The sequence below is a fragment of the Cherax quadricarinatus genome, chromosome 62, assembly GCF_038502225.1.
Source record: "Cherax quadricarinatus isolate ZL_2023a chromosome 62, ASM3850222v1, whole genome shotgun sequence".
Taxonomy (NCBI): Eukaryota; Metazoa; Arthropoda; class Malacostraca; order Decapoda; family Parastacidae; genus Cherax; species Cherax quadricarinatus.
Window position 1 is genome coordinate 20,103,265 of NC_091353.1, and position 21,081 is coordinate 20,124,345.

Consider the following 21,081-nt stretch of genomic DNA (forward strand, 5'->3'; position numbering starts at 1 on the left):
GAAAAAATAATATTAGAGGGGCAAAAACTATTAAGGAACACACACAAATGTAAAAGTAAGTATACAGACTACTGAATGTCAGAAAAAATTTCCAAGATTTGCACACTATTGTATCTTAAATATTTATGAAATAGAAAGAAAAGACCAACAAGAGCAATTTTGCAAGAGAATCAAACATTCAGCAGGTGTCTTGATTCACACTTATGATGGGATGATAGTACAGTACTTTCCTTTATGGTTGCTGTTTATGAACTTACCTGTGTACTGTTACAGTGCGGTATTCCTGTTTCCTCTATCAGCAGTTATATTTCTGTCCTACTGGATGTTAATTGGAATTCCCCAAAAAACATAGTATGCATTGCAAATTATGAATCTTGTACTTTCCAGTATGACTTTCCAGATAGAAAGCTCTCATTGAGACAGAAACAATGAGCTGTAAAAGATTGTATGTGTGTATGTGCATTTAAGCCAGAATTAATGAGCTGTAAAACACTACTCTGTATGTGTATATGTACATTTCTGTGCTGTAATTTAACTGAAAAATGTACAGGTGAGGGAGGCTGAGATACTAAAATTCAAGTATTCTGAACACAAGACCATATATTCTACGTTATTTTAACCCTTTCAGGGTCCGTGCCATAGATCTACGGCTTTACGTTCAGGGTCCAAACCGTAGATCTACGCCATGAGCTCAGCTCACTCTGATGAGCTGTGAGCAGTAAATTTGGGCCTAGATATGAGAGAATACATCTATGTGGTATGTGTGCACTACATAAAACAAATCCTGCAGCACACAGTGCATAATTAGAGAGAAAAAAAAAAGTATCGTAATTTTCGATTAAAACAGCAACTTTGCATTGTTTTTTCGTATGTTTTTTAAAGTTGTATTTGAAATTTCTTGGTCTCATTTGATAGAATGGAAGATATATACTACAGAAGTAAAGATTATTTTGATTGGTTTTTAGTACTAGAAATGGCTTGAAACTGAGCTCAGAGTAGCAGAAATGTTAAATTTTTGCTGATGTTCAAGAGTAAACAAATGACCTGACAAGTCTAATACATGACAGCTGGTGGGTCTAATATACATTCAAAATGTGGTGATATTATTTATACAATTATTACAGTATTGCATAATGGTAAATCTTCTATTTTTTGGTTTGAATAAAAATTCATTATGTGAATAAAAAATCAAAATGGAATTCATTTGTAAAGCCTGAAAACATAACTAATGAGCAGAGGAAATGTTAGTTTAGTGCCAGGAATGCCTGCATTGTTTATTCTGGACCTTATTTTGAAATTGGAATATTTTGAACTTTGCATTAAATTGGCCAAATTACCAATTTCCGGTCACTATATTTTGTTGTTGAAACAATTGACTTGACGATTTCTTGTGCTCAATTGATAGAATAGAAGTAATACTAGTGAAATAGCTAAGAATTTGGTTGACTGGAATACTGTAATTGGCCTAAAATGGGAGTCAAAGTCGGCAAAATCGCTGATGCATAAATATCGCTGACACATCGAAATTTGCGAGAGCATGATTTCGTCAATTTTCCATCAAATTTCATACTTTTTGTTTTATTACCTTCAGAAAAAAATTCTCTACCATTTCATAAGAAAAAATAGCAAAATTATTTTTTGAAAATTCTTGGACCCTGGTGCACACTTTGAAATTTGGCCTCAGGACCCTGAAAGGGTTAAATACCAAGTCTATACTCTACATTATTTTAAACACATCATCCATTTTCCCAGATTCAGGGTGATTTACAGATACATATTCTCTGTACATACATGATTAGTATAATTTGCAAAATGCTTTGAAGATTTGTGTTATGACTCATTATGTTGGTAATCTGATTAAGTTAGTGCAGCTTTGGTCCTGGAACACATCTATTGTATAAATCAAGGAACACCTGTACTTTTACACATACCAGACTTTCCTAAATTCACTTTGTTCTCCTGTAGTCTTTCTGTTTGTCCAGTCACTTTTATCTCTTGCAGTATTCCTATAAACTACATACATGATATTTTCAGGTCTTATTATCAAATAATTTTTTGATATTTTTAATAGATATATTTCCTTAAAAAATATTTTATGTTAATGAAAATTATATAATATTTTTTTGCAGAAAGTTCTTAGTAAAGAGTTTATTATTTTTCCTTGATCAAAATTTGTTCTTCAGAGTGGTAACAAGGATGACATCAAGGCAGTGTTCATGGTGAGCACTGCCCTTCGGGACACTACCACCATCGTATTGCAAGACATTATCAAAGCATCCAGGTTTCAGTATTGCATTATTATAACTTGTGCCCACCCCAGTGTCCATGCTTATGCTCGCTATGGTGGGCGAGAAGTAGATGAAAGCCTTCTGATGAGCGAACTGGAACAAGATATATTATCCTGGATGGGTAATATGGTATGGCATTGTATTTTAATGTTTGTAATATTTTTCAGCAGAAGTTTTTTGTTTAACCCTTTCAGGGTCCATCCTGTAGATCTACGGCTTCACGTTCAGGGTCCAAACCGTAGATATACGCCAAAATTCTAGCGCCGTCAAATATAGCGCGAAAACACTCATAGGCCTACATGTGAGAGAATGGGTCTGCGTGGTGGGTGTGCGCCATAAACAAAAAATCTAGGCGCCCGCATGACATTGTGGGAACGCCGGCTCAATTACCTTTGTTCACCATGCCTCGTTGCAAGGCAGCACTCAATCCAAGGAAAATTGGGACTCTACTCTTCCTATCTGATAGTTCTGACACTGATGGAAGTGGAAATGAAGACAAATTCTTTGGCTTTGATCAGTTAGTGACTGAAAGGAATGACCAGGATATCGATAATAGCGCAGAAAACCCTGACGATCCTCAACCTTCTACCTCTGGTGTGGGCACTCCTCAGTCACAGTCAGTTGTACCTCAACGCAAGAGAAAACTATTATTTTCACGTGGCCAGGCCTCTGACTTAAGTAATGATGATGATAGTGACATGGATTGTGATTTTATTGCTCTTGACGATCATTCGAGTAGTGATAGTGAGGAAACATATTCACCAGTGAAGCATCGGTATGTACGCTGCCGCATGCATTCGGGTAGTGTACCCTATGCAGTGCCCAGGGGACGGAGTATGTCCCGGAGTACATCCTGTGGCCCTACACCAGGTATAGACAGTGATAGTGAGGATGATGTGGCTACACTTGGCATGGATAGACCACAGGCATCAGTAGATGGTGGTAGTGGTGATGGTAGTGCCATGGCCATGCGTGACTCACCAGCCCAGGCTGGGACCCACACTGCTGACTCCGCAGTTCAAGGACAAAGTGGAGCGTCAGCCACCAGCCCACCACAACCACCCGCACAACCAGCCTATGATGTCCAGTATCCACCAGCAAACCATATCTGGGATTGGCAGCAAGATCCCAATTTTGTTCCCAATCCCCACCAATTTGATGACTCTTAAAGTGGGATTCTACCTACTTGTTCCCTTGGAACCACGGTCAATGAACTGGAAATTTTTGAAATATTCTTTGACCAGCCCTTGATGGAAATTATTGTCAGGGAAAGTAACAGGTATTTTGAGTACACCATGGCAAATACGATGATATCACCACAGTCAAGACTACACCGGTGGAAAGAGACGGCTGTTGCAGAAATATATTTGCTTTTTGCAACAATAATTCTTATGCCTCATGTCTATAAGCATAATATAAAAGCATACTGGTCCACAGATCGGCTAATTTCTACCCTGGCCTTCAGTGAAATCATCCCAGTAAACAGGTTTATCTTATTGTTACAGATGTTGCACTTTTCTGACAAAACCAGGCCTGATAGAAGTGACAGGTTATACAAGATTAGAAATGTTTTTATGTATCTCAAACAGAAGTTCAACATGTACTTTTATCCAATCAAGAATCTTGTAATTGACGAGTCTTTGATTTTGTTCAAAGGTAGGCTGTCATTCAAGCAGTATATACCGAGCAAGAGGAAACGCTTTGGTATAAAACTGTTTGTACTCTGTGACTGTGACAGTGGCCTGGTGTTGGATATTGTTGTATACACGGGAAGTAAAACATTGAAAGATACCAAGATGTTATTGGGTATCTCAGGTGATGTAGTGAGAAGCATGATGGCACCTTATCTTGGTAAGGGGCATACATTATATACCTATAACTGGTACACAAGCCCTTTACTCAGTGATTTCTTGCAAGTGAACAAGATAGATGTGTGTGGCACAGTGCGTTCTAATCGTAAACATATGCCCAGGTTCAACGCAGGTGCTCGTGGTGATGACGTGCAGGTGTTTACTGCCAATGACATCATGGCATTACGGTGGCATGACGAACGAGATGTCAGATCGTTGACAACCATTCACCGTAACGAAATGCGAGACAGTGGCAAAGTTGATCGAGTGACTAATGAACGTATTCGAAAACCAGTGACAGTGATTGATTATACACAAAACATGCACTTGGTTGACAAATGTGACATGCAGATTGGCTTTGTTGATTGTGTTCGTAAGAGTTACAAGTGGTACATGAAACTTTTCTTCCATCTCATGGACATTTCAATGCTCAATGCATATAATATGTACCAAATGAAGACTGGCAACAGACCACCGCATGGTGAATTTTGTTTGTCTGCTGTCAGACAACTCATAATGAAGTACCAGGTAAAAACACCTGCTATACAACAAGGTCCTCAAACTCCTCAGAATATATCCAAGCGCTTGAGGAGGGACGGTGATCATTTCATAATACAGCTTCCCTCAACTAAGAAGAAATTTGCTCAGAAGAGATGCATTGTCTGTGCACAAACAAAACGCCGGCAACAAAGACGCAAAGACACTCAGTTTGTGTGAGGAATGTGCATGGTGCCTTGTTTCAAGGACTTCCGCAAGCTCCAGCAGTTCTAAAACCATGTCCAGTGATTGTAAATACAGTGAAACCTCAAAAATCGAACTTAATCTGTTCCAGGAGCTAGTTCTAAATTCGAAAAGTCTGAAATTCGAAGCAATATTTCCCATAAGAAATAATGGGAATACAATTAATCCATTCCAAAAGTCTAAAAATATCCACACAAAAAATACATTTTATAGAGATTAATTACAGTTTTACATACAACAAATACTATAGTTTTTAATTATGTATAGTAATACATATAAAATAACATTTTTACTTACCTTTATTGAAGATTGGTGATGGCATCTGGAAGATAGGGAGGAGGAGAGAGGGAGTTGGGGTTAGTGTTTGGAAGGAGAATCCCCCTCCATGAGGACTTCAGGTAAAGCCCTCTCTGGGGTTACTTCCCTTCTCTGTCTTTTAATGCCACTAGGACCAGCTTGAGAGTCACTGGACCCTGTCTCACAAAATAACTGTCCACAGTCCTCTGTTTCTGGTGCCTCTTTAACATTTCCCTAAAATGGGACATGGTTCTGCCACTGAACTTGTTGCAAAGATGGCTTGTTTCAGCTTGCTCAGGTTGGTACTTCTGCACAAACATTTGGACATCATTCCACTTGGCACAAAACTCCTTAATCTTTGAAGAAGGCACCTCATCCACGCCCTGTATTAACACCTTTCGCAACATCAGCTTCCTTGATTTGTTCTTTCTTTGACAAAATAAAACCGATGGTCGACTTGTTTTTCCCATACATCCTGGCAAGCTCAACAAGTCTCACACCACTCTGATACTTCTGTATTATTTCCTTCTTCACATCTATGGTGTTTCTCACTTTCTTTACCACAGGGGTACCACAAGCAAGTTTCTTTGGGCCCATGGCAGCTTATTTCACAGTCCCACAAGCACTAAACACAACGAAATAATCGTAAAATGCGTGAATGAGAGCACAGGTTAGTGTTCACTCAAGCATAAACAAAGCTAGACTGCTCATGGCGCCTGCGCGGGGACGCGGACAGAGCGGGCGGCAGACAGGTCCCGTACCCGGCGGTCCGAAAATAGGGGCGCGTTCGATAATAGGGACATAGTTTCTCCGAGAAATGGTCCTGTTTTCGAAACGTTCGATATGTGATACGTTCGTTTTACGAGGTTCCACTGTATGTAAATATATGACAGAACATTAGTTTTATACAAGATTTGTGCATGTTTATTGTAATAAACAAAAGTGGTAAACAATAATATGATAATAACTTTAGTGCCGTTATTGTGTTCAATACAGTGAGTTTATATATATACATTATATACAGTATTGGTCTCTCAGGCCCCAAATGTTAGTAGGAAAAGAAAAAAATTGGAAAAGAGAAGAAAAAAATTAAAAAAAACGCTAAATAAAGTAATGCGCATATGTGGAAATCATAAGAACATAAGAACATAACATAAGAAAGGAGGAACACTGCAGCAGGCCTGTTGGCCCATACTAGGCAGGTCCTTTACAATTCATCCCACTAACAAAACATTTGCCCAACCCAATTTTCAATGCCACCCAAGAAATAAGCTCTGATGTGAAAGTCCCACTCAAATCCAACCCCTCCCACTCATGTACTTATCCAACCTAAATTTGAAACTACCCAAAGTCCCAGCCTCAATAACCCAACTAGGTAGACTGTTCCACTCATCAACTACCCTATTTCCAAACCAATACTTTCCTATGTCCTTTCTAAATCTAAACTTATCTAATTTAAATCCATTACTGCGGGTTCTCTCTTGGAGAGATATCCTCAAGACCTTATTAATATCCCCTTTATTAATACCTATCTTCCACTTATACACTTCGATCAGGTCTTCCCTCATTCTTCGTCTAACAAGTGAATGTAACTTAAGAGTCTTTAATCTTTCTTCATAAGGAAGATTTCTAATGCTATGTATTAATTTAGTCATCCTATGCTGAATGTTTTCTAACGAATTTATGTCCATTCTGTAATATGGAGACCAGAATTGAGCTGCATAATCTAGGTGAGGCCTTACTAATGATGTATAAAGCTGCAGTATGACCTCTGGACTTCTGTTGCTTACACTTCTTGATATAAATCCCAGTAATCTGTTTGCCTTATTACGTACGCTTAGGCATTGCTGTCTTGGTTTAAGGTTGCTGCTGGTTTAGAAAGACACGTAAGCAAACACTATAACATATTTATTAGAAAACGTTTCGGTCCTGGGACCTTGATCACTTCTGATCGTCGATGTTGCCACCACCAGGTCATTTTGGACAAACTTCTCAGCACTGTATATCGGTAAGTACTGATCAGAATTTTTTTTTTGTCTTATTACCTTCACAAAAATATACTCTTTAATTCTGTGAGAATTTTTTTTTTTTTTTTTTTTTTTTTTTTTTCAAAATTTCTTGGACACTGGAGCACCACTTCAGATTTTGGCCTTGGACCCTGAAGGGGTTAATAATAATAATAAGTTTATTTCTTTGTAAAGGTTACAATGTGTAATTACAATTTTGATTTGCTAAGTACAAAGATAGCCACTATCATGCCGAGGCATTTTGAGCAAACTAATCCTCAACCATTAAATTAAACTAGTTAAAACTAGATAAGATAATAGTACATAGTAATTATTACTTAAAACTAAATATAGAATAGTGGTTAGCTGTTTTCCAATCTTATTTGGACTTAATAAATCTTATGTATACTTAGTACAAAATCTAATTTACAAGGAATGGTGCAGGTGGTAATATTTTATGGAATGGCAGAATTAAAAGCCAGGAGGTCACATGATAAAGCTAGTCAGTAGATATTTGGCTGATTTGGTTAATATTGTGAGATAAGATGATTTTTTAGCAGAGTCCTAAATTTATAAGTTGTCTGGGGATCCTTGACCTGTTCCAGTAGTGAGTTCCAGATCTTTGGGCCTTTTATGTGCATAGCGTTCTTGCATAGTGAGAGTCTTACTCGAGGGATGTTGAAAAGGGACTTATGCCTTGTATTGTGACTGTGCATTCTGTTGTAACTGTCGAGGAGAAGTTTTAGGGGGGGGTTACAGTGGAGTTTAAAGTTCTGTATATGTAGTAGGCACAATAATAAGAGTGTATGTCTTGTATATTTAGCAAGTTGAGTCTTTTGAAAAGTGGTGGGGTGTGCTGTCTAGCACAGGAGCTGGTTATCACCTGCACAGCAGCTTTTTGTTGGATTATTAAGGGTCTAAGGTGGTTGGCTGTGGTTGAGCCCCAGACACAGATACCATAGGTGAGGTAAGGATATATTAGAGTGGTACAGGGTAAGGAGAGTCGTTTGTGGTAGATAGTAGCGTATCTTGGAAAGGATTCCTACTGATTTGGAAATTTTCTTGGCTATGTGATGGGTATGGGACTGAAATTAAGATTACAGTCAAGGAGAAGACCTAGAAATTTGCCCTTCATGTGTCTTGATATAGGGGAACCATTTAACAGTATGTTGAGTTGAATATTTGAGGCTCTGTTGCCAAACAGCATGAAGTAAGTTTTGTCAATGTTGAGTGTGAGTTTGTTGGTCATCATCCAAGCATATATCTTTAGCAGTTCATTGTTTACAGTGTTTTCAAGCACAGCTGAGTCTGAATGGGAGCAGACATATGTAGTGTCATCTGCGAATAGAACTGGTGTAAGGAGTTGGGATGCATTGGAGAGATCATTGATGCAGTTGAGAAAGAGGAGTGGGCCTAGGACACTACCTTGGGGTACTCCTAAAGCTACAGGTTGGATAAGTTGACTCTGTTTGCATGTACATACTGGTGTCTGTCGTTAAGAAAGGATTTTAGGTAGTCAAGAGAATGTCATCTTATGCCGTAATGATTCAGTTTGAGGTGCAAGAGATTGTGGTCAATTGTGTCAAACACTTTTTTTAGGTCGATAAAGAGCCCCAGGGGATATTCATTCTCATCGAGAGCTGTGTACACTAGGTCAAGTATTTGTATAATAGCATCATTCGTGCTTTTTTTTGGTCTAAATCCAAACTGGCATGGGTTAAGTATGTTGTTGGATGTTAGGTAGGAGTAAAGTCGCTTATGTATTATTTTTTCAAATATCTTGGATAGTAAGGGCAAGTTTGAGATGGGTCTGTAATTGTTCAAATCAGTTGAATCTCCACCTTTGTGGATCGGGGTGACCCTTGCTGTCTTGAGTATGGGTGGGAAGGTTGAGGAAGCTATAGATTTGTTAAACATTGTTGCAATAATGGGCGACAGTTCTGGTGCAGCTTTCTTATATATGAATGGTGGCAAGTTACCTAGATCACCTGATTTGTTTTTTAATGATTTAATGATGAGAGAGACTTCAGTGGGGTTAGTTGGAGCTAGAAATAGAGTATTTGGGTAGTTGCCTGTGAGGTACTCGCTCGGATGGGTATTTGAGCTAGGAATTTGACTCGCTAGCTTTGATCCTACAGCATAGAAGAGGACATTAAATTTGTTGGCCGTGTCTATAGGTTACATGTGAGGTTCATCTGGTTTAGTTAAGTCTATCTCTCTCTTTCCAGTCAGTTTCCTTGAGCCCAAAATTTTGGAGAGGGTTTGCCAGGTACTTTTCATGTCACCTTTCATTTCACTAAATCTATTTTCATAATACATTTGCTTTGATTTACATATTAGTTTTGTTAGTATTGATGTGTATCTTTTAGTAAATTGTTTTGTACTTAAGCCTAATCTGAACTGCTTTTCAATTTGGTGTTTTTTATTAATAGACTTGAGGATACTTCTAGTTAGCCATGGGCTGTTTAGTTTAAGTTGCTTAATACATACATACTATCCAAGGTCTTAAGGAAGAAAGGCATCAAAAATTTAGTTAAAAAGGGATTTTCTTGCTAGTTAAATTTTTTCTAAGCTTTTATACATACAGTATTTACAATGAATGAAGCTTACATCAAATAGGAATTAATTTATCAAATTTTTATTTTTTCCTCATCTCTCTTGCCATCAAGATATAGCAAAAAAAATTATTCATGTTACCTAGATGCTGTAATTGTTTATATTTTTTTTCCAGAACTACACTATTGAAATCTTTTATAACCCTTTGGTCATAGCGCCATATTCAGAAAAGCTGTTCTTTATGCCAACTTTTTCCAAGTTATATCCATTACTTAACTCTGATGTGTTAAGAATATCCAAGCTTCAACAAGCATTACCCAAAGGTGATAAAATGAAACCAGTTGAAAATTTAGGTAAGTAACTGATGTGTTTTATAATGTTGAGTTTGAATATTGTAATACAAGCTACACAATATTTACTGAATTTTCATTAATATGTTTGAAAACTCAGTACTTTTCTAGTGATTTGGCAGTTATCACTCATTCAAAGAGCTGTAATTTATTATTGTGAATACAGTCTCTCCTCACTTAACTCTTTCAGGGTTTCCAACGTACTAGTATGGCTTACACACCAGGGTTATTGACATACTAGTACGCGTAAATTCTAGCGCCTTCAAATCATGTGGGAAAAGGCTGGTAGGCCTAGATGTGAGAGAATGGGTATGTGTGGTCGGTGTGCATGATAGAAAAAAATCTGGGACCCAGTGGCGCATGGTGGGAACGCCATTTTAGTAGACCTTGTTCACCATGCCTCGCGGTAAGAAACTCCTCACTCCTTGGCGAATTGGGACACTTTTGTTCCCCAGTGACAGTTCTGATACAGATGGAAGTGCCAGTGAAGATGAGTTTCAAGGTTTTGATGAGGCTGTGATCGAAACTAATGACCATAATACCGGTAATAGTGAGGAAAACCCAGACGATCATCAGCCTTCTACCTCTGCTGCTGGGCCGTCTTGTTCACGTTCAGTTGTACCAGAACGAAAAAGGAAACTCATATTTTCCCATATCCCAGACTCAGATGTGAGCATTGGTGATGATAGTGAATATGAACTACAAGCTCTTGAAAACACTTCCAGTAACGATAGTGAAGTGGAATATTCTCCAGTGAAGCGTCAGTATATATGACGGTGTATGTACTCTACTCTGGTAGCGTGCCATATGCTATTCCAAGGGGAAGGAGTACATTTCGGAGTACATCCTGTGGCTGTACAACAGGGACAGATAGTGAAAATGAAGATGATAGTGTTGCAATTTGGATGGATAATGTGCATGGTGGTGGTAGTGGTGGTGCCGGCCGTGAGGCACCAGCAGTGGGCCATGCTGCCACCCACACCGCTGCCTCAGCTGATCTACAACAAAGGCCACCACCCCTCACCCACCTACCACACCAGCCTCCACAACCACAAACTCCACAACCACAACCACCTGTCACGATCCAGTACCCACCAGCAGACCCCACCTGGGATTGGCAGGAAGCTGCCAATTTTGTTCCCAGTCCCCATCAGTTTGATGAAAGTCAAAGTGGAATACGGCCATCTTGTAAACTTGAGAACAATGCCACTGAACTAGAATGTTTTGAGCTATTCTTTGATGGACCCCTGATGGAAATTATTGTCAGGGAAAGCAACACATACTTCGACTACACCATGGCAATCACAATACTTTCACCAAAATCATGTCTACACTAGTGGAAGGAGACAACTGTGGCTGAGATGTATCTTTTCTTTGCCACAATAATGCTTATGCCACATGTGTACAAGCACAGTGTCAAATCATACTGGTCAACAGACCGCCTGATTGCAACCCCAGGATTCAGTGATAAAATGCGAGTGAGTCGATTTGTGCTACTATTACGTATGCTTCACTTTTCAGACAAAACCAGGCCTGACAGAAATGACAGGTTATATAAGATTAGGAATGTGTTTGTGTATCTGAAACAGAAATTCAGTATGTATTTTTATCCCTTCAGGAAGCTTGTTATTGATGAATCTTTGATTCTGTTCAAAGGAAGACTCTCATTCAAGCAGTATATACCAAGCAAGAGGAAATGCTTTGGTATAAAGTTATTTGTGCTTTGTGACTGCTACAGTGGTCTTGTATTGGATATTATTGTGTACACTGGCACTTATACATTGCAAAATACCAGGAAGTTATTGGGCATCTCTGGTGATGTGGTTAGAACAATGATGGAACCATATCTTGGTAAGGGGCATATATTATATACTGATAACTGGTACACAATCCCGTCACTCAGTGATTTTTTTGTGAGTGAACATTACAGATGTGTGTGGCACAGTGCGTGCAAATCATAAACATATGCCCATGTTTGACGCTTGTACTCGTAGAGGTGAGATGCAGGCATTGCTGCCAATGACATCATGGCATTTTGGTGGCATGACAAACGAGATGTCACACTGTTGTCATCAGTTCACCCTAACAAAATGACAAACACTGGCAAGCAGAATAGAGAGACCAATGAACCCAGAAAATTGTCAAAGTGGGAAGTCTGAATGTGCATGTATGTTGTGCAAATGATAAGAAAGAGATGATTGTGGATGTTATGAATGAGAAGAAGCTGGATGTCCTGGCTTTAAGTGAAACAAAGCTGAAGGGGGTGGGAGAGTTTCAATGGAGAGGAATAAATGGGATTAGGTGAGGGGTTTCAAATAGAGTTAGAGCTAAAGAAGGAGTAGCAATAATGTTGAAGGATAAGCTATGGCAGGAAAAGAGGGACTATAAATGTATTAATTCAAGGATTTTGTGGAGTAGAATAAAGATTGGATGTGAAAAGTGGGTTATAGTAAGCATGTATGCACCTCGAGAAGAGAGAAGTGTAGAGGAGAGAGAGATTGAGATTTTGGGAAATGTTGAGTGAATGCGTGGGGAGTTTTGAATCAAGTGTGAGAGTAATGGTGGTTGGGGGTTTCAATGCTAAAGTGGGTAAAAATGTTACGGAGGGAGTAGTAGGTAAATTTGGGGTGCCAGGGGTAAATGTAAATGAGGAGCCTTTAATTGAGCTATGTGTAGAAAGAGATTTGGTAGCAGAGCAGGAGATGCGCAAATTAACATTAAGATCGACAACACTCTAATTGCCAGACATAATGAGGGCAAATTCCTAGGCCTATACCTCGACAACAACCTGAACTTCAGCACCCATATCCAACACATAACCAAAAAAGTATCCAAAACGGTTGGGATCCTCTCCAAGATACGATACTACGTGCCGCAAACTGCCCTTCTCACACTATACCATTCACTTATATATCCATACCTCACCTATGCTATCTGTGCTTGGGGTTCAACTGCAGCAACACACCTAAAGCCAATAATAACCCAACAAAAAGCCGCAGTAAGAATAATCACTAAATCCCATCCCTGGCAACACCCCCCCCCCCACTCTTCATAGATCTAAACTTACTCCCTGTTCAGTACATCCACACTTACTACTGTGCAAACTACATCTACAGGACCTTAAATTCCAATATTAACCTTGACCTAAAACGCTTTCTTGATAGTTGCGACAGAACCCACGGGCACAACACCAGACACAAACATCTCTATGACATTCCCCGTGTCCAACTAAACCTTTACAAAAATTCAATGTATGTCAAAGGCCCTAAAATCTGGAACACCCTACCTGAAAATTCTAAAACTGCAGACACATTCATCACCTTCAAAACTACCATCAGAAAACATCTTATCTCCCTGATACACCCTGTCAACTAATTACACGAATACCACCTGGTGGTTAACCCTTTGACTGTTTCCGACGTATAAATACGTCTTACGAGCCAATGTTTCTGACGTATTTATACTCACAAATTCTAGCGGCTTCAAATCAAGCGGGAAAGGCCTGGTAGGCCTACATGAGAGAGAATGGGTCTCAGTGGTCGGTGTGCACCCTGTGAAAAAAAATCTGGGACCCAACGGTGCATTGTGAGAACGCCATGTTGCTAGTCCATTTTCACCATGCCTCTCGGTAAGAAGTTCCTCACTCCTCGGCGGATTGGAGGTCTTTTGTTCTCAAGTGATAGCTCTAACAGCGATGAAAATGTCAGTGACAGTGAATTCCAGGGTTTTGAAGTGAGTGTTACCGGAAAAAGTGCCCAGGATAACGTAATTAGTGATGAAAACCCAGATGACCCACAACCTTCCACCTCTGGTGCTGGGCCGGCTTGTTCACGTTCACGTTCGCCTGTACCAGGACGAAAGAGGAAACTATTTGGTCATGTACAACACCCAGATGTTAGCAGTGATAGTAATAGTGATAGTGATTTCAAGGTCATTGAATGCAGTTCTAGTGACAGTGAGAGTGAATATTCCCCAGTGAAGCGGCAGTATGTACGACGTAGCATGCAGTCTGGTAGTGTTTCATATGTTGTTCCAAGGGGAAGGAGAAACTCTAGGAGCACATCCCGTGGCCCTACACCACGACCTGATAGTGAAGATGACGATATTGTAATGATGGGTATGAATGATGTGAGTGATGGAGCATGCAGCGGTGGTGATAGTGAGGGTGGCACGGCCCATGTGGCACCATCAGCGGGCCACGCTACTACCCACACTGCTGACTCTGCACAACAACCAGCCTCACCCTACCCCACACTCCCACAACCTGCACCACCACAACCTGAACAACCACAACCTGCACAACCACAACCACGGTACAATATCCAGACCCCACCAGCAGACCGCATCTGGGATTGGCAGGACGGTGACGAGTTTGTTCCCAATCCCCATGACTTTGATGAAACACAAAGTGGAATAAAGCCATCTTGTCCACTTGGGAACAATGCCAGTGAACTGGACTGCTTTGAGTTATTCTTCGATGAACCCCTAATGGACATCATTGTCAGGGAAACAAACACATACTGTGATTACACCATGGCAAATACAATTCTCTCACCAAAATTACGGCTACACAAGTGGAAGGAGACAAGTGTAGCAGAGATGTACCTGTTTTTTGCCACAATAATGCTTATGCCACATGTGTATAAGCACACTGTCACCACATACTGGGCAACAGAACGCCTGATTTCAACTCCAGGTTTTAGTGACATTATAGGTGTCAATCGTTTCCTGATACTGTTACGTATGTTACACTTTTCAGACAAAACCAGGCCTGACAGAAGCGACAGGTTATATAAGATAAGAAATGTGTTTATGTACCTGAAACAAAAGTGCTGCATGTATTTTTATCTCTTCACGAAGCTTGTTATTGATGAGTCCTTGATTTTATTCAAAGGAAGACTCTCATTCAAGCAATATATACCAAGCAAGAGGAAACGCTTTGGTATAAAGCTATTTGTACTATGTGATTGCAGAAGTGGTCTAGTTTTGGATATCATTGTGTACACTGGCAGTAATACTTTGAGAGATACCATGAAGTTATTGGGTATCTCTGGTGATGTGGTTCGAACAATGATGGAACCATATCTTGGTAAGGGGCATATGTTATTTACTGATAACTGGTACACAAGCCCCTTACTCAGTGATTTCTTGCGAGTGAACTTGACAGACCTGTGTGGCACAGTGCGTGGTAATCGTAAACATATGCCAAGGTTCGACGCTGGCACTCGCAGAGGTGAGGTGCAAGCCTTTGCTGCCAATGACATCATGGCATTTCGGTGGCATGACAAACGTGATGTCACATTGTTGACATCAGTTCACAGAAACGAAATGGTACCCAGTGGCAGGGACAACAGAGAGACCAATGAACCCATTCTAAAGCCTGCAGCTGTCATGGACTACAACCTCAATATGCGCTTAGTGGACAAATGTGACATGCAGATTGGGTTTGCAGACTGTGTACGCAAGAGTTATAAGTGGTATATTAAACTTTTTTTCCATCTTGTTGATATCTCTATGCTAAATGCTTATAACATATACAAGTTGAAGACCAACAAAACACCAAAATATGGTGAATTTTGCCTGTCAGTAATCAGACAAATAATTGCAAAGTACCAAGGAGCAACTCCTGCAGTAGACCAGTGCCCACAGACGTCATCTCGTTTCAGGCCTGGTGATCACTACCCCATACAACTGCCTCCTACTACTGCCAAGAAAAACGCTCAGAAGAGGTGTTATGTATGTATGCATACCACAAAACGCCCACAAACACGCAGAGAAACTCGTTTTATGTGTGAGGAGTGTGAAGTGCCCCTCTACATATACCCATGTTTCAAAGAGTTCCACAAGCTGCAGCAGTTCTAGGAACGTGTTTAGTGACTGTACATATGTATATATATTATGGAACAATAGTAATAAACATTGTTTTGTATTGTTTGTTTGTGTAAACAAAGTGTATACACAAACTAATAGTGATAAAGTTTGTTCTGTTATTGTGTTGTAAACAATGAGTGTATATTTGAACAATGCACCTTACATTGGTCTCACAGGCCACATAACTTACCTGGAACAGAAAAATATTGAAAAATGCAAGAAACCTTTGAATTAGAGTAAATAAAAGAATACCGAGTGGGCGGCAGTCGCCGCTGTTGCCGTACGCACGTCACTTTCTGCAAACTTTGTGGCTCTATATCTCGGTAAGTACTGATGGCAAAAAATTTTTTTTAGGCTTAAAACGCTCACAAAAATATTCCTAACATTTTCGTAAGAAAAAATAATTTTTTTTTTTTCGAATATTTGGCGACATAGAATGACAGTTTCAGAGAGGGGCCTGAAACAGTCAAAGGGTTAACACACTCGCTCACCCATTTGACCATAAACAGAAATATCAATCTCAATCTCAAAATAATGAATCTTAACTAGTCATAAGTTGGCCTGTGATACTCCAATACTGAAACTATGTATAGTGCCAAAACAAAAGCATTCACATTGCTAAACTCACAAACTAGTATTTAGTCACTTAGCCATAATACCAACTTACCTCATAATTTTGTAATATTTTAAACTTAAGATTTAATTTTAGTCTGCCCAAAATGCCTAGCCATGCTAGGTGTTCTAGTGGTACACTCTGTAATTATTATTTTACTATATGTAAACCACACAATAACCAAATTCTGTAAACTCAGCATTGTAATCCTTATAGAGAATAAACTTTGAAGTAATACATATTTTATGAAAAAGAGGATAAATAAATGTACAAGGTATGATGTAGCACGTAATGAAAGTAGTTTGTTAGATTATGTATTGGTGGATAAAAGGTTGATGGGTAGGCTCCAGGATGTACATGTTTATAGAGGGGCAACTGATATATCGGATCATTATTTAGTTGTAGCTACAGTTAGAGTAAGAGGTAGATGGGAAAAGAGGAAGGTGGCAACAACAAGTAAGAGGGAGGTGAAAGTGTATAAACTAAGGGAGGAGGAAGTTCGGGTGAGATATAAGCGACTATTGGCAGAAAGGTGGGCTAGTGCAAAGATGAGTAGTGGGGGGGGGGAGGGGGTTGAAGAGGGTTGCATGAGTTTTAAAAATGCAGTATTAGAATGTGGGGCAGAAGTTTGTGGTTATAGGAGGGTGGGGGCAGGAGGAAAGAGGAGTGATTGGTGGAATGATGAAGTAAAGGGTGTGATAAAAGAGAAAAAGGTAGCTTTTGAGAGGTTCTTACAAAGCAGAAGTGTTATAAGAAGAGCAGAGTATATGGAGAGTAAAAGAAAGGTGAAGAGAGTGGTGAGAGAGTGCAAAAGGAGAGCAGATGATAGAGTGGGAGAGGCACTGTCAAGAAATTTTAATGAAAATAAGAAAAAAATTTTGAGTGAGTTAAACAAGTTAAGAAAGCCTAGGGAAAGTATGGATTTGTCAGTTAAAAACAGAGTAGGGGAGTTAGTAGATGGGGAGAGGGAGATATTAGGTAGATGGCGAGAATATTTTGAGGAACTTTTAAATGTTGAGGAAGAAAGGGAGGTGGTAATTTCATGCACTGGCCAGGGAGGTATACAATCTTTTAGGAGTGAAGAAGAGCAGAATGTAAGTGTGGGGGAGGTATGTGAGGCATTACGTAGAATGAAAGGGGGTAAAGCAGCTGGAACTGATGGGATCATGACAGAAATGTTAAAAGCAGGGGGGGATATAGTGTTGGAGTGGTTGGTACTTTTGTTTAATAAATGTATGAAAGACGGGAAGGTACCTAGGGATTGGCGGAGAGCATGTATAGTCCCTTTATATAAAGGGAAAGGGGACAAAAGAGATTGTAAAAATTATAGAGGAATAAGTTTACTGAGTATACCAGGAAAAGTGTACGGTAGGGTTATAATTGAAAGAATTAGAGGTAAGACAGAATGTAGGATTGCGGACGAGCAAGGAGGTTTCAGAGTGGGTAAGGGGTGTGTAGATCAATTGTTTACATTGAAGCATATATGTGAACAGTATTTAGATAAAGGTAGGGAAGTTTTTATTGCATTTGTGGATTTAGAAAAGGCATATGATAGTGGATAGAGGAGCAATGTGGCAGATGTTGCGAGTATATGGAATAGGTGGTAAGTTACTAAATGCTGTAAAGAGTTTTTATGAGGATAGTGAGGCTCAGGTTAGGGTGTGTAGAAGAGAGGGAGACTACTTCCCGGTAAAAGTAGGTCTTAGACAGGGATGTGTAATGTCACCATGGTTGTTTAATATATTTATAGATGGGGTTGTAAAAGAAGTAAATGCTAGGGTGTTCTGGAGAGGGGTGGGATTAAATTATGTGGAATCAAATTCAAAATGGGAATTGACACAGTTACTTTTTGCTGATGATACTGCACTTATGGGAGATTCTAAAGAAAAATTGCAAAGGTTAGTGGATGAGTTTGGGAATGTATGTAAAGGTAGAAAGTTGAAAGTGAACATAGAAAAGAAGAAAAGAGTAAGGTGATGAGGGTATCAAATGATTTAGATAAAGAAAAATTGGATATCAAATTGGGGAGGAGGAGTATGGAAGAAGTAAATGTTTTCAGATTCTTGGGAGTTGACGTGTCATGAGGTTAATCATAGAATTGATGAGGGAAAAAAAGTGAGTGGTGCGTTGAGGTATATGTGGAGACAAATAAGGGAATGTATGAAAGTATAGTAGTACCAACACACTTATATGGGTGTGGACCTTGGGTGGTAAATGCAGCAGCGAGGAGACAGTTGGAGGCAGTGGAGATGTCCTGTCTAAGGGCAATGTGTGGTGTAAATATTATGCAGAAAATTCGAAGTGTGGAAATTAGGAAAAGGTGTGGAGTTAATAAAAGTATTAGTCAGAGGGCAGAAGAGGGGTTGTTGAGGTGGTTTGGTCATTTAGAGAGATTGGATCAAAGTGAATGACATGGATAGCTTATAAATCTATAGGGGAAGGAAGGCGGGGTAGGGGTCGTCCTCGAAAGGGTTGCAGAGAGAGGGGTAAAGGAGATTTTGTGGGCAAGGGGCTTGTACTTCCAGCAAGCATGCGTGAGCGTGTTAGATAGGAGTGAATGGAGACGAATGGTACTTGGGACCTGACAATCTGTTGGAGTGTGAGCAGGGTAATATTTAGCGAAGGGATTCAGGGAAACCAGTTATTTTCATATAGTCGGACTTGAGTCCTGGAAATGGGAAGTACAATGCCTGCACTTTAAAGGAGGGGTTTGGGATATTGGCAGTTTGGAGGGATGTGTTGTGTATCTTTATACGTATATGCTTCTAAACTGTTGTATTCTGAGCACCTCTGCAAAAACAGTGATAATGTGTGAGTGTGGTGAAAGTGTTGAATGATGAAAGTATTTTCTTTTTTGGGATTTTCTTTCTTTTTTGGGTCACCCTGCCTCGGTGGGAGACGGCCAACTTGTTGAAAAAAAAAAAATGAACCCAGTCTAAAACCGGCAGCTGTGATTGATACACTTCATTATGTGTTCAGTGGACAAATTTGACATGCAGATTGGGTTTGCTGATTGTGTTCGCAAGAGTTATAAGCGGTACATAAAACTCTTTTTCCATCTTCTGGACATTTCCATGCTCATTGCTTATAATATGTATAAGATGAGGACCAGAAACAAACCACCATATGGCGAATTTTGTTTGTCTGTCATCAGATAAATAGTATTCAAGTATCAAGGAACAACACCTGCAATAGAAAACCGCCCACTAAATTATCAACAACTATCTTCTCGTCTGAAACATGGTGATCACTTCCTAATACAACTGCCTGCTACTGCTTTCAAGAAAAAGGCTCAGAAGAGATGTTACATCTGTGCACATACAAAAAAAAAAGCCCACAACAACGCAGAGACACTCGTTTTATGTGTGAGGAGTGTAAAACACTACTGTGCATGACACCAAGTTTCGAAGAGTTCCACAGGCTGCAGAACTTCTAGAAACATGTTCTGTGGCTGTGTACAGTAGGGCCTCGCTTCATGGCATTTTGCCTTACGGCGTTCTGCTAATAGAGTTATGTCAAATTATGACCAAAATTTGCTATACGGCAAGCGGTCTTTCAAATACGGCGAGCCCCACCCGGTTTGTTTACATTCTCCGTGACCACATCTATTATGTCAGGAAACTTTCCAAAATTTCAAGTGTTTTAAAGTTACTGTGTATTTCATATGTACTCTGATAATTATACTTATGTGTACCTGTACCTAAATATACTTACACACTGTGCTGGTGTGTACCTGCACACTGTGGGTGGGTGCAAGGGTGCAGAGATAAGATGAGATAAAGGATGGCATTTGATGGATGCCAGCGAGGGTGCAGAGATAAGATGAGATAAAGGATGACATTTGATGGGTGCCTGCGAGGGTGCAGAGATAAGATGAGGTAGTGCAGAGACAAGATGAGATAAAAGATGACATTTGATGGGTGCCAGCGAGGATGCAGAGATAAGATGAGATAGTGCAGAGATAAGATGAGATTAAAGATGACATTTGATGGGTGCCAGCGAGGGTACAGAGATAAGATGAGATAGTGCAGAGATGAGATAAGGGATGACATTTGATGGGCACCAGCGAGGGTGAAGAGATAAGGGGTGACATTTGATGAGCTCGTGTCTCTGTCTCTGATTATGTCTCTCTCTTGTCTCTGTCTGCTTGTCTCTTTCTGTCTCTCTGCTTGTCTCTATCTCTGTCTCAGAGAAAGCCACTGTGGACCAACAGGTATTCTTGTGCATTATATATACAAGCACATTATAGCACTTCGGACTTTTTAGGTTATCCTAGGTAATTTACACTATGTATAATTGTATTTGTGTGTACCTGTAAGACAGATAAAAAGAGATAGAGACAGGTAGACAGAGAGATAAAGATAGACAGACAGAGATAGACACAGATAGGCAGACCCTAAACTTTGGGTTAACATCACTTTCCTCTTAACCCTTAAATGGTCCAAACGTATATATACGTTTTTTCAACATCTGAAAGTATGTAAAAAAAATGTAGATCTTCTTTTTTGT

The 21,081-nt window shown here is 39.7% G+C and overlaps 1 protein-coding gene across 5 annotated transcripts in view; it reads left to right on the forward strand.

Moving 5' to 3' along the window:
* Positions 1-21,081, forward strand: part of LOC128691603 (sec1 family domain-containing protein 2-like) — a gene marked incomplete at its 3' end in the record, with an annotated part of 115,605 nt that overhangs the window by 35,355 nt on the left and 59,169 nt on the right. For all 5 annotated transcript variants that reach the window (XM_070098481.1, XM_070098482.1, XM_070098480.1 and 2 more), the window contains 2 exon segments: positions 2,184-2,417; positions 9,914-10,091. In XM_070098481.1, coding sequence (XP_069954582.1) covers positions 2,184-2,417; positions 9,914-10,091 — 412 coding nt within the window.